We start from the raw sequence: 14536 nt of genomic DNA on the forward strand, positions 1-14536 counted from the left end.
TCCAAGGTTCAGTCCAGCCTATCGGAGCTTAAGAGGGGAGGCTCTCCCCAGGCTATTGTGTTGCGATCCAGACAAACATCACCAAAAGGAGGCAGGTTTGGGTTCAACCTGACAGCTGGTCAGTCCAATGAAGAAATCTTGGTGGAACAGAGGAAAGAGGGCTATGCTCCCCACCCCCATTAAACCAGCCAATCAAAACATCCAGTGCGCTAAAACGGGCTGCCAATCGTGAAAGGTTTCCGTTGGCCAATTTCAGGAAAGCAGGTATGTTACTTGGATCAATACATATTGGGACAATTTTCAAGTAAGTTCTTGGTTCCAAGTAATAAATCTAATAAATAAACATTTAAAAACTGATTGTTTCTGTCAGCTAAACCCTGACTTGACTGTTCTTTTAAAACATTATGTCAGTTTGTGGATGTTATTTGGTTTACCAACAGGACTGAGAGGTATGAGTCTTTCTTTTTTTTTTTTTTTTTTGGTCGGTCGTGGGCTTGAACTCTGGGGCTGGGCGCTGTGCCTCAGCTTTTTGAGCTCAAGGCGAGCACGCTTCTACCACTTGAGTCACAGCGCCACTTCAGTTTTCTGGTGGTTAATTGGAGATAAGAGTCTCATAGACTTTCCTGCCAGGGCTGGCTTTGAACGGCGATCTCAGCCTCCTGAGTAGCTAGGATTACAGTCATGAGCCACCGCCGTCCAGCTTGAAGGGTGCATTTCTATCATCATGCTCATATTTAACATTCCTTAGGCTTGTTTTTTTTTTTTTTTTTTTTTTTGTTATTTGCAGGCAGGTTTTAAGACTTCTTTCCTAAAACCAAGGAAATGCTAAGGCTAGAAATGTGCCTTAACATTCTTAAGTTCTAGAAAGGGCTGGGAAAGTGGCTCAGTAGTAGAGTGTTTGTCTAGCATGCATGAGGCCCTGGTTTCGATTCCTCAGCACCATATAAACAGAAAAAGCCAGAAGTGGCACTGTGGCTCAAGTGGTGGAGTGCTAGCCTTGATCTGAAGAGCTGAGGGACAGTGCCCAGGCCCAGAGTTCAAGTCCCACGACCAACCAAAAAATATTAAAAATTTCTAGAAAGTGTTCTATTCTTGAAAATATTTTCTACTGAAATATTAAACAGTACTTCCTGCTCAATAAAAATTATAAACGAGGGCCAACATTCTGAACAATGTTTTATTTTTTATTGATAACATGTTAGTCTTTAAAATGTCGTCTTTTTATCCTGCAGTAAGAAATGTAAAAAAAAGTACCAATTCCTAAGTTATACATCATATATTGTCAATTAAAGAATTGAAGAACAACACAATGACAGCCAGTTAGATTATACAGTTTTTACATTAGTAAAAAATGAGTCTACAAAAATTTAATGCCAAAATAATTATTGTTTCACAAAATGATTTTAGAAAGCCTTAAAATCAATTAAGGAAAATGTCCACTAAAATTGAAGGTAGATCAATATCCCGTAGATAATGAACAGAATCATTTATATTTGTACTTTTGGTTCTCTTGAATTTATCTCAGGTAAGGTTCAGGATCACAATATAATAGCTATTTGATCAGTTCATTTTAGTGTATGAACTACTTAAAACTACAAATAAATTTTCAGAGTTCAGAAAATTCACTTAAAAATGGTAATATAGCGCCTTTTAAATGTTGAGAAGAACTTTGCAAATGTTCAGAGGGAAATTTTATATATTTTCCTTTGGTTCACTAAACTTTCTTCGCTTTGGAACTGACTCTTGGCTAGAAGAATCAAAGTGATGGAAGGCCTGTAAGAAGAAAACAAATATTAAGATATTTTCCAGTTTACATGTCTTTAATCTTGTATTTATTTTCATGGGGCTGGGGTTTCTTCTCTTTTTTTTTGGTCGGTCATGGGGCTTGAACTCTGGGCTTGGGCGCTGTCCTTGTGCTCTTCAAGGCTAGCAGTCTACTGCTTGAGCCACAGGGCCACTTTTTTTTTTTTTGTCAGTCGTGGGGCCTGAACTCTGGGTCTGGGTGCTGTCCTCAGCTCTTCAGCTCAAAGCTAGCGCTCTACCTCTGGAGCCACAGCACCACTTCTGGCTTTATGTGGTGCTGAAGAATCGAACCCAGGGCCTTATGCATGCAAGGCAAGCACTCTACCACTAAGGCACCTTCCTAGCTCCCCATAGGGCCACTTCCGATTTTCTAGGGGTTTACTGGAGATAAGAGTCTCACCGACTTTCTTGCTCAGGCTAGCTTTGAACCGCGATCCTCAGATCTCAGCCTCCTCAGTAGCTAGGATTACAGGCGTGAACCACCGGCGCCCAATCATTTCAACTAAGATAGGATGCTTGGCTTTAAAAATAGAAGTAGAATAAAAGGCGTGGGCTTATAGCTCAGTGGCAGGATACATGCAAGGTCCTGAGTTCCATATCCAGCACACTAACAGCAAAATCTCTAGATGGGAATATTGGCACATGCCTGTAATCCCAACATTTGGATAGCTGAGGTGGGAGGATCAGAATTGGAGGCTAGCCTAAGTTAGTTAGCAAGTTCTAGAAAACAAGGAAAGGCCTTATGTAAAAAAGCAAACCTAGGGGTTGGAAGTTCAGTTGATAGAATGACAGCCAATTAGCAAAAGCTTTAGATACTGAGTTCAAGTCCCAGTCTCAGATCTTTAAAAAACAACAAACAAACAAACAAAAAGTACCACTGAGAGAGACTCTTAGGAGAGGAACACAAAGGCACAATGCCTATGTGCATCTGATCATACAAAATATTTGTTGAAATGAACTCTAGGAAATGAAAACAATAGGTTTTTTTTCTTTGTTGCTGTTTTGTTTTGTTTTTTTGTCTTGTTTATTCATTTTTCTGTTTTGAGAAGGTAAGAGGAGACACAGAAATAGAGGAACAAGGGTGAACAAATGCAGCAGTGGTACTCACTAGACACTATGTTAGAAATGAACTACACAACTTGTGGGTAGGGAGGGAAGGGAAAAACTGGGAGAGATCAAGGGAAAGGGTGACATTGTCCAAAAATAAATGTTCTTTTTACCTTACTTATGTAACTGTAACCCCTCTGTACATCACCTTTATAACAACAGAAAATAAAATTGGGCTGGGCTGGAAAAGTGACTCAGTGGTAGAGTGCTTGCCTTGCACACATGAGGCCCTGGGTTCGATTCCTCAGCACCACATAAGCAGAAAAAGCCTGTAGTGGCACTGTGGCTCAAGTGGTAGAGCGTTAGCCTTGAGCTGAAGAGCTGAGGGACAGCACCCAGGCCCAGAGTTCGGGCCCCATGACTGACAAAATAATAATAATAGTAATAAAATTGGGGGAAAATAAGCCTGTTGAAATTTATTAACTGCATATGTACATTTTTTGATGGCTGCTGATATATAAGATCTTCATTAGAGTTGTTAGAGAAATTAGATGATGAGATTAAACATGTGTCCTTGAAATTAGATAAAACATTTTAGAGGAATGAGAAGGGAAAACAGAATTTAATTACAAATAGAAAAACATTCTAGGGCTGGGAAGGTGGCTCAGGGGTAGAGTGCTTGCCTTGCATGCATGAAGCCCTGGGTTTAATTCCTCAGCACCACATAAGCAGAAAAACCCAGAAGTGGCTCAAAGTGGTAGAGTGCTAGCCTTGAGCTGAAGAGCTGACAGCACCCAGGCCCAGAGTTCAGGCCTCATGATTGACAAAAAAAAAATTCTACCTTGAGACCATCGAAGATTTAAATCATGCCTTTCTTTTGTATCCCTGATACCAAAAGGTACATATATCTATATTATATATTTAATATATTATACAATAGTTATACATTAGATTATGTACATTTTGGATATATATGAAATATGTATGTGTGTATATACACACATACAAACTGTGGGCTGGGGATAGAACCCAAACCTCTGTGCATAATAGTCAAACAATTCTACTGCTAAGCTAAACCCCTAGTGAACACTGAATAAATAGGAGGATGTATAAGGGAAATCCTAACAAGACTCTCTGAGTTATGGAACTTTGATTTTGTTGGGAAAAAAACTATGAATAATAGATTATGATTTTTCACAAAAAATCAACATAAAGTACCTAATATATAATGCAATGTACTTTCCATTCCCTGCTTAAGCTATTAAACTCTCTGTCTCTCTCTCTGTCTCTCTCTCTGTGTATATATTTTTTGTCTTGGGGCTTAAACTCAACACCTCTGGGCACTGTCCTAGAGCTTTGTTGCTCAAGGCTAGTTAGTGCCCTACCACTCTGAGCCACAGCGCCACTTCCAGTTTTCTGGTGGTCAGCTAGAGATAGGAGTCTCATGGACTTTCTTGCCTGGGCTGGCTTTGAAACACGATCCTCAGATATCAGCCTCCTGAGTAGCTAGGTGTGACCCATCTATATTTTTGAGATTCTCCTTCTAACTTTTGACTTTTCAAAATATTAAATTTTCAGTTTTTGAATTTTCTCTCTTCCTAGTGCAAAGAATGGAGCCCAGGGTTTTTTTATGAATGCTAGATAAGGACTCTACCACATTTCTAGCCCTTCAATTGCCTTAAAAAAAAAAAAAAAAAAGCCGGGCGCTGGTGGCTCACGCCTGTAATCCTAGCTACTCAGGATGCTGAGACTGAGGATCACGGTTCAAAGCCAGCACGGGAGGAGAGACCGTGAGACTCCTATCTCCAATAAACCACCAGAAAACCGGAAGTGGCGCTGTAGCACAAGTGGTAGAGCGCTCGCCTTGAGCTGAAGAGCTGAGGGACAGCGCCCAGGCCCAGAGTTCAAGTCCCATGACCGACAAAAAACAAAACAAAACAAAAAAAACCAAACAGATTAGGGTCTGGGAAGGTGGCTCAGTGGTAGAGCACTTGAGGCCCTGGGTTCGATTCCTCAGTACCACATAAGCAAAAAGAAAAAAGCTGGAAGTGGCACTGTGGCTCAAGTGGTAGAATGCTAGCCTTGAGCTGAGGAGCTGAGGGAGGACAGCGCCCAGGCCCAGAGTTCAGGCCCCCCGACCGGACCCAAAAAAAAAGATTAATGACACTAAAAAAATGTATAAAAATGTATAGCTGGGCACCGGTGGCTCAAGCCTGTTATCTTAGCTACTCAGGAGGCTGAGATCTGAGGATAGTGGTTCAAAGCCAACTGGGGCAGGAAATTCATGAGATTCTTTTTTTGGGGGGGGGGGGGGAATCTAGTCATGGGGCCTGAACTCTGGGCCTGGGTGCTGTCCCTCAGCTCTTCAGCTCAAGGCTAGCATTCTACCACTTGAGCCACAGTGCCACTTTTGGCTTTTTTCTTTTTTCTTATGTGGCGCTGAGGAATCGAACCCAGGACCTCAGGCATGCAAGGCAAGCGCTCTACCACTGAGCCACCTTCCCAGCCCCTCCATGAGATTCTTATCTCCAATTAACTACCAGAAAACCAGAAGTGATTCTGTGGCTCAAGTGGTAGAGCTCTCCCCTTAAGCTGAAGAGCTGAGGGACAGTGACTAGGCCCAGAGTTCAAGCCCCACAACCAACAACAACAACCAAAAAAAGCAGCTAAGAGACAGCACCCAGGCTCTGAGTTCAAAACCCAGGACCAGCACAAAAAATTAAAAAGAATACACACATATAATTTATGTTAGGAATTACATTCTCCAGAGATATTCTGAGAAAGTACTTTATTTTTAGGATATGCATATATAATTATGTATAATTATATATATAGTCAACTTTTGTTTGTTTTAGTTTTGGTATCTACATAGCTCAGATCAAATTTGTGGGCCAATTTTAGTTGCAAAATGTCCTAATATTCTTTTTTTTTGTCTTGGGGGCTGAACTCTGGGCCTGGGCATTGTCCCTCAGCTCTTCAGCTCAAGGCTAGCACCCTACCACTGGAGCCACAGTGCCACTTCCAGCTTTTTTTTTTTCTGCTTATGTGGTGTTGCAGAATTGAACCCAATGCTTCAGGCATGTGAAGCAAGCACTCTACCAGTGAGCCAACTTCCCAGCCCTGCCTTAATGTTCTTATAATGTAATTTTTACATTATACTCATACTTTTCCTAACATTCTTTTTTTTTGAGGGGGTGGGGTCCGGTCATGGGGCCTGAACTCTGGGCCTGGGTGCTGTCCCTCAGCTCTTCAGCTCAAGACTAGCGCTCTACCACTTGAGCCACAGTGCCACTTCCGGCTTTTTTCTTTTTGTTTATGTGGTACTGAGGAGTTGAACCCAGGGCCTCATGCATGCAAGGCAAGCGCTCTACCACTGAGCCACCTTCCCAGCCCTTCCTAACATTCTTTACCTAATAAATTCCTCTACTAATTTCAAATCATTTATGGAAAAAATTAAGTGCTCATAGAATGAGATAATAGCCAACATATTGAATCTTGTTTCAAAATAATTTCATTTTAAAAAATACATTTGATGAAGATTTGTGTGTTAGAACTCAAGAGCATTCAGGTATATGATCAAATTTATTAATTTATAGTAATGACATTCTGATGCTTGCTGTTTTATTCAACCTATTTATTATCACAAGACTTACTGTTTTCCTAGATTTAGGTTCACTTCTCTTCTGGTTTTCTTTACATTTTACTGGATGATTTCCATTTACCTTAACAAAGATAGACTAATTACTAACTGGTTATTGCTCAAAAAACATCTAACAGTTGATTTTCAAATTTATGCAACTACATAGCTTTACTGAGATATAATATAGATAGTATGATTTACCTATTTAAAGTACATAACCAATAATGTTAAGTATACTCTGAATGCACAATTTATCATCACAGCCCATTAGTCATGTTTTGAGCTTTTTAAATTTCAACTCGAGAATCAAGTGCATCTCATCACAGTCCATTTTAGAACATTTTCATTACCCCAAAAAGAAAGCCTATATTCCTTCACTGTTACTCTTTTATTCCCCTATCTTCCCACTAGTCTTAAAGGTTAAAGCTTTTTGTCTCAATTGCTTCCAATTCTTTCACACGAATCACATGATATGTATGTTTGTGACTTGTGTGTGTGTGTGTGTGTGTGTGTGTGCGCCTTTGTGTGGTACTAGGGCTTTAATCCAGGCCCTGTGCACTATTTCTTAGTTTTGTCAAAGCTGGCACTCTACCACTTGAGACACAGCTCCACTTCTGGCTTTTTGCTGGTTAACTGGGTCTCACAGACTATCCTGCTTGAGCTAGCTTCGAAGTTAGATCCTCAGATCTCAGCCTCCTGAGTAGTTAGGATTATACATGTGAGCCACCACTGGCTGTCTTCTTTCCATTAGCATAATATTCAAGGTTCATTCAAGTTGTTGCATGTATTGACATTTTATTCTTTTTTGTGGCTCAATAAATATTCCACTGAATAGATGTGCCACAGTTTGTTTATCCATTCACCTGTTTATTGACATTTAGATTTTTTTCTACCTTTTAGCTATTGTGACTAATTCTGTATATGTAGCTATTAAAATGAAAATTGAAAGATAACAAATTATTAACTGTCATATTATTAATCTCTAAATAACATACTTTTTTTTTCTATTATTTAAGATAAACAAGATTCTCTCTCTTATGCCAGTAACGGGCTTGAACTCAGGGCTTGGGCACTGTCTCTAAACTTTTTCACTCAAGGCAAGTGCTCTACCACTTGAGCCACATTTCTAGCTTTTCTGGGGGAGTTTATTGGAGATGATAGTCTCATGGACTTTCCTTCCTGGGCTGGCTTTGAACTGCGATCCTTGAATCTCATCCTCCCAAGTAGCTAGGATTACAGGAAGGTGTGAGCTACCAGCTCCTGGCTGAATTCTGCTTTTTATTAGTTCTAACTTCCTACTGAGTACAGGGAAAGAAAAAGACTCCTAAAAAAGACACTATAATCAGTGGTAAATGTTTTATAGTCAGTTCTGTGCTTTAGACAAACCCTGAAGCATTCGTTCATTTCCATGAGGTAAATGTTGAATTTCAAGTACTCAACATGATGTCACTGAATGAAGAATTGGAAGACATGTTCTGGGATACCACTGATAGAGTAATCTGTTTCCTAACTTCAAATATAATACTTTATATTTTATTCTGTTTATTCTGTACACCTATCCTTTGAAATTAAAAGTCTAAAATCAAATGTGAATTTTTCTCATATATTAAATTCTATTTAGTATAATTCAAAAATTAAAGTAAATGAGCTTGTTTTGACTTGGAACATAATCCATTTTATGTAAGATATATAAAAATTAAACTTCAATATGTTACTACCAAGATAATCAATTTATAAAAAGAAACATGGGAACATTCTAGGATTCTAGAATTCTCTTGGAAGTAAGGCTAAAATCACTTCTTAAAGCTTTCCTTGAATTCTTTCTAATGTACAGTCAGTAAAATTAAAGTTTGCTTCCTTTGTGCCTCTATTCAGACTTCTACAATAGCTTTCTATCATTGCCTGTTTGCCTTCAGTTACCAATCTTTCTCCTAAGATCAGGAACTATAGGCTGTTAACTAGGTTCCATCCTCAGTGCCTAGAATAGTACCTGACATAATGTGCTTTCATCTAATGCTGGTCCAATAAATGAAATGGCAAAATAAATTCATGTATAGGAGATGAATTACACAATCAGAATAGAATTTACAATTTTAAAGTTTTTACCATTTTATTATGAAAGATCCTTCCACTCCTCGTTTTACTTTCAGATACATCAAGTTCAGATGTTTTACTGACTAAGTGCTCAACCTAGAAAAGAAATAAATTACATAAACTATGAAACATAGTGCAACTCATAACATAATGAAGTCCAAAAATTCAAGCACACAATGATCAGCATTTTGTCATATTACATTAATAAAACCAGTAATTTTAGTTGGTTCATACTGTCACAAAAAGAACAAAATTTAGTGATACTGACAATTTATACTCAACACTGTATACTGAACACTCAACCAAAAAAGCCTCAAGTGATTACTAGGTACTACCTTTCCAGATGATAGGACTTTTAGCTCACTCCCATTTGAGAAAGAGTTAAGACAGAGGAAAGTAGACCTCAATGATCAATCCCATTATTTCTAAGTTTGTATTGTTTAAATTTTGTATTTCAAAAATTTACTATTTTGTAAGTTGAAAACAAAATTAAACATGTTCTGCTCCATTGCTACAAATATGTGTTTTATACAACAAAGCAGAGTGGACTAAATAATTGCTTAAGATTCTGCCTAGCTATAAGATTCTGAGATTCTATTTGGGATTTATTATTAAACAAATTCACAATAAATATAAAAACTTTTTCAACATATAACGTCTTTGTTAATAATAAACATTCTAAATATTTAATTTTCTCCTAAAAGACAAAGAATAAGAAAATATAAGAATAACTAAGCATATAAGCAATCTTTTTTTTTTTTTGCCAGCCCTGGTCCTGAACTCAGAGCCTGGGTACTGTCCCTGAACTTCTTTTGCTCAAGGATGGCACTCTACCACTTGAGCCACAACACCAATCCTGGCATTTTCTGTTTATATAGTACTGAGGAATCAAACCCAGGGCTTCATGCATGCTAGGCAAACACTCTACAACTAAGCCACATCCCCAGCCAGCAATCTTTTTTTCCCCCTGGAGCCGCATCACCACTTCCAGTTTTCTGGTAGTTTATTGGAGATAAGAGTCTCCCAGAGCTGGGCGCTGGTGCCTCACACCTGTAATCCTAGCTACTCAGGAGGTTGAGATCTGAGGATCGTTGTTCAAAGCCAGCCTGGGCAGGAAAAGTCCATGAGACTCTTATTTCCAATAAACCAGCAGAAAACCAGAAATAGAGCTGTGGCTCAAGTAGTAGAGCTCTCGCCTTTAGCTGAAGAGCTGAGGGACAATGCCCAGGCCCAGAGTTCAAGCCCCATGACTGAAAACAAAAAAGTTTCACTCACTTTCCTGCCCCAGCTGGCTTTGAACTGTGATCCTGAGATCTCAGTCTCTTGAGTAGCAAAGATTACAGTCTCCAAAAGTCATCTTTAAAAATAACAACAGCTGGGCACCGGTGACTCATGCCTGTGCTACTCAGGAGGCTGAGATCTTAGGTTCACGGTTCAAAGCCAGCCAGGGCAGGAAAGTTCAGAGATTCTTATCTCCAATAAACCACCAGAAAACTGGAAGTGGTGATGTGGCTCAAGTGGTAGAGCACTAGCCTTGAGCTGAAGAGCGCAGGAACAGCACCCAGGTTCAGAGTTCAAGCCCCATGACCGACAAAAATTAATAAAAATAAAAACTAAAAATAACAACAAAAGCAAGTAAAAAGTTAGAGGCCATGCACTGATGGTTCATGACTGTAATTCTTTTTTTTTTTTTGGGTCCAGTCGTGGGACCTGAACTCTGGGCCTGGGCGCTGTCCCTCAGCTCTTCAGCTCAAGGCTAGTGCTCTACCACTTGAGCCACAGAGCCACTTCCGGCTTTTTTCTTTTTGCTTATGTGGTGCTAAGGAATCGAACCCAGGGCCTCAGGCTTGCAAGGCAAGTGCTCTACCACTGAGCCACCTTCCCAGCCCATCATGCCTGTAATTCTTGTTACTTAAAACACATAGAATGGGAGGATTGTGGTTTCAGGGCAACACAGGCCTTTTTAGTCCAAGAGACTCCTCAACAGAAGCAGCTGTGGGTGTGATGACATATACTTGTTACCCTAGCTATGATAACAAACTAAAAATTGGAAATCATGAACCAGGTGCTTGCCCCAGTAGGAAACATGAAAAATAAGCAGTGCAGAAAATGGCTAAAGAGTCAGTGGTGGAGTCCTGACTAGAAAGTATGAGGCTGAGTTCAAACCCAAAATTTTAAAAGGCTATCAAGCATAGTGGGAAATGAGAAATTGGAAATTTTAGACTTCCTTTCTTTTTTTTTTTGTTGGTTGTGGGTTTGAACTCTGGGCCTGGGCATTGTTCCTCAGCTCTTCAGCTCAAGGTGAGCTCTCTACCACTTGGGCCACAGTGCCACTTCTGGCTTTTTTTCCAATTTTCTGGTGGTTAATTGGAGATAAGAGTCTCTTGGGCTTTCCTGCCAGGGCTGGCTTTGAATCATGATCCTCAGATCTCAGCCTCCTGAGTAGCTATGATTATAGGCGTGAGCCACCAGCAGCTGGCTAATTTTAGACTTTCTTTACACTTCATAATTTCATCTTTATTACAAATTTGGTTCTGAAAAATTTTTTAAAGTTAAAATGGTATGAAACTGAATTGGTAGTTTAATCTATATTTTTAACTTATTACCTCCAATTCCAGAAACTCCATAGGTTTTTTTTTCTGCTTTTCCATTTTAGTTTCAAAGTCAAAATCATCCTACGCAATTATGTGAAGAAAAAAATGGGTATATTTCAAAAAGAAATGAAAACAATTGTGTAGAATTGTTTATGAACAAGTTCATTTTATGTAAAGGATAACTATAAAACTACAACTACCTTGTGCTTGCTAAAATAAAATGGTCTTTGAATTCCTATCACAAGAAAATTATTTTATTTTATTTTTATTTTTTGATAGTTGCGGGGGCTGAACTCTAGGCCTGGGCACTGTCCCTTAGCAATTCAGCTCAAGACTAGCACCCTACCACTTAAGCCACAGCGCCACTTCTGGCTTTTTTCTGCTTATGTGGTGCTGAGGAACTGAACCCAGGGCCTCATGCATGTAAGGCAACCACTCTACCACTGAGCCAAATTCCCAGCCCGAAAATTTATTTTTTTGAGACAAGGTCTTGCTTTATTGCCAAGGCTGGTCTGGAACTCATGGCCTTCCTGCCTACACCTGGAATTATGGCTATGTATCACTATGTCTGGCTCAAGGCAACTTATTTATCCAAATAAAATATGTTATTTCTTTTTACTTTATTTTCATTTTATTTACCATTTTATGTCTATCATTTATACTCAACAATAATTTATGAATGATAGAAATTTACAACTTTCTCAAAAATGCATGATGGTTCTAGAAATTCTTACATTTTACTATTGTCTGACAATATTGAATCTGACATATTCATAAATCAAGCTACCACATCTATAGATCTGTAATTTCTATACAAGTGTTAGTATATACTACGAATATACTTAGCCTCCTCTTCAAGAAGTCCATGACAAGCTTAGTTACTGTATTTTAAAGGTAGCAACAAGTTAAAAAGTCTAAATTATAATTATTGTACAATTCGTGAAAGATGGGAAAGAAATTCAAAAATTTTAAAAATACAAGATCCCTGGGGGGTGGGAAGGTGGCTCAGTGGTAGAGCGCTTGCCTTGCATGCATGAGGCCCTGGGTTTGATTTCTCAGCATCACATAAGCAGAAAAAGCCGCAAGTGTGGCTATGGCTCAAGTGGTAGAGTGTTAACCTAGAGCTGAGGTGCAGCGCCCAGATCCAGAGTTCAGGCCCCACCACTGACAAAAAAAAAATAAAAAAAAATAAAAATACATACATACATACATACATACATACATACATACATACATACATATATATATATATATATTACATATTACAAGATCCCAGCCATATTCGTTTATATAGCCAGATTAGGATGTAAGTTTTAGGAAAACAATTTGATTGAATTGGTTGAAAACTGACTTTTCTTGCTTGATAAGAAATGTACTCATTTCCTTGCTCATGTAATTGTAACCCTTCTGTATCATATTTTCACAATTAAAAAAACGTATTAATAAAAAAAAAGAAAACTGGGGGCTGGGAAGGTGGCTCAGTGGTAAAGTGCTTGCCTTGCATGCCTGAGGCCCTGGGTTTGATTCCTCAGCACCACATAAGCAAAAAGAAAAAAGCCGGAAGTGGCGCTGTGGCTCAAGTGGTAGAGCGCTAGCCTTGAGCTGAAGAGCTGAGGGACAGCACCCAGGCCCAGAGTTCAGGCCCCACGACAGGACCCCCCCAAAAAAAGAAAACTGAATTCTCTATCTTAAAAGATAAGGCCAAGTTTAGAACAGTGAGTTGGGCTGGGAATGTGGCTCGCTTGCTTTGCATGAAGCCCTGGGTTTGATTCCCAGTACCACATAAACAGAAAAGGCCTGAAGTGATACTGTGGCTCAAGGGCTAGAGTGCTAGCCTTGAGCAAAAGAAGCTCAGGGACAGTGTCCAGGCCCTAAGTTCATGCTCCAAGACTGGCAAAAAAACCCAATGAAAACCCAAAACAACAACAACAAAAACAAATGTAAGCCTCTGGCATAAGTACAATGGCTATGACTTAGAATAAGACAAGAAAAGAAGTGACATTAAAGAACAATATTGGAAGGTTAAAGCAACAATAGTATTCATATTTTCTGGGAATAAGGCAACTAAAAATCTCATTCAATTAATATTGAGGATGCAATCTAAATTTAAGTGCTAGACATAGTAAGACTATAAGACAAATAATACTTTTTACCTTCCAGGAACTTCCAATCTACTTTAGGAAGATAAGTTTCTAGGTCTTGGAGAAATTAAGCACAGTTTATGAATGTTTTACACTGGACTAGTACAACAATTTTCAAGTTATGCCATAGATTTCTAGGGATTTCCTCAGAGTCCACTATGAAGGTAGGTAAAGTTGGTAACTGGCTGGGCCTGTAGCACAACTTCTTGCTTCAATTATAATAGTTGTGTTTTTAAGTTCTGAGTATAAGTTTTGAACTAAGGTAAAAACTTTAAGGTCTTTTCCAACCTTAAATTTTGAGTTTTGTGTTTGTCGTGGCCTGGTGCTGTCCCTGCGCTAAAATTTTTAGCTCAAGGCTAATGCTCTACCACTTTTTAGGTGGTTAATTGGAGATAGGAGTCTCAGGATTTTCCTGCCTAGGCTGGCTTTAAACCACAATCCTCAAATTTCAGCCTTCTTAGTAGCTAGGCACAAGGCCCAGCCAATCTTAAGTTACAATATAACATATCTCTGAATATTAATTCTTCGTAAATAAATCAAACATTTTTATTATTGTACTTTATAACTCTTTAGATATACTCACACTTAAGTAATTTTCATCTTCGACATCATCTTTGTCCATCAGGATTTTTCGAAGTGGTGTTTTTAATTGTTTTGGTAATAGTATAGTTGAATCAATATTTTCCATTCGTTCTCTCTCAGTGGTCACTTTTACTTTGAAGGTGTGAAAAGGTGTTGGGACTTCTCCGACATTTAAATACATAGGATCCCCTTCAAATGTTACCCCGTCACAATCACCATCTTTAAAGCCAGGAGGCTGGTAATCTGGAGGTGTAACTACAAAAAAATAAGTTTAAACCATAATGTTCACAGAACTGATGAAACTATATTATTACCTTATATAAAAACATATGCAGAAGCCAGGTGCTGATGGCTCACGCCTGTAATTCTAGCTACTCAGGAGGCTGAGATCTGAGGATCGTGGTTCAAAGCCAGCCTGGGCAGGAATATTGGTGAGACTTATCTCCATTTAACCACCAGAAACCCAAAGTGACACTGGCTCAAGTGGTAGAACTCTCACTTTGTGCTGAAGAGCTCAAGGACAGCACATAGGCCCAGAGTTCAAGCCCAGGAACAACAACAAAAACCAAAACCAAAAACCAAAACCAAAACAAACAGACAAAAAAAAATCACATGCAGGTAAGTTTCAAATAGCA

At 39.0% G+C, this 14536-nt stretch overlaps 1 protein-coding gene across 5 annotated transcripts in view; it reads right to left on the bottom strand.

The window, feature by feature from the left end:
- Positions 1-1223: 1223 nt before the first annotated feature.
- LOC138827483 (HORMA domain-containing protein 1-like) overlaps positions 1224-14536 on the bottom strand; it is a 34452-nt gene continuing 21139 nt past the window's right edge. For 2 of the 5 annotated variants that reach the window (XM_070023025.1, XM_070023024.1), the window contains exons 10-14: positions 13903-14156; positions 11191-11259; positions 8597-8680; positions 6504-6572; positions 1224-1773 (exon numbers count right to left, since the gene is read on the bottom strand). In XM_070023025.1, the coding sequence (XP_069879126.1) occupies positions 1693-1773; positions 6504-6572; positions 8597-8680; positions 11191-11259; positions 13903-14156 (557 nt within the window). In that variant the 3' untranslated portion in view covers positions 1224-1692. The remainder of the gene's footprint in view (positions 1774-6503; positions 6573-8596; positions 8681-11190; positions 11260-13902; positions 14157-14536) is intronic. The other 3 variants (XM_070023022.1, XM_070023023.1, XM_070023026.1) reach the window with 2 other exon arrangements.

This window comes from Dipodomys merriami, unplaced genomic scaffold, assembly GCF_024711535.1.
Source record: "Dipodomys merriami isolate MVZ:Mamm:240054 unplaced genomic scaffold, mDipMer1.0.p SCAF_156, whole genome shotgun sequence".
NCBI classification, from domain to species: domain Eukaryota; kingdom Metazoa; phylum Chordata; class Mammalia; order Rodentia; family Heteromyidae; genus Dipodomys; species Dipodomys merriami.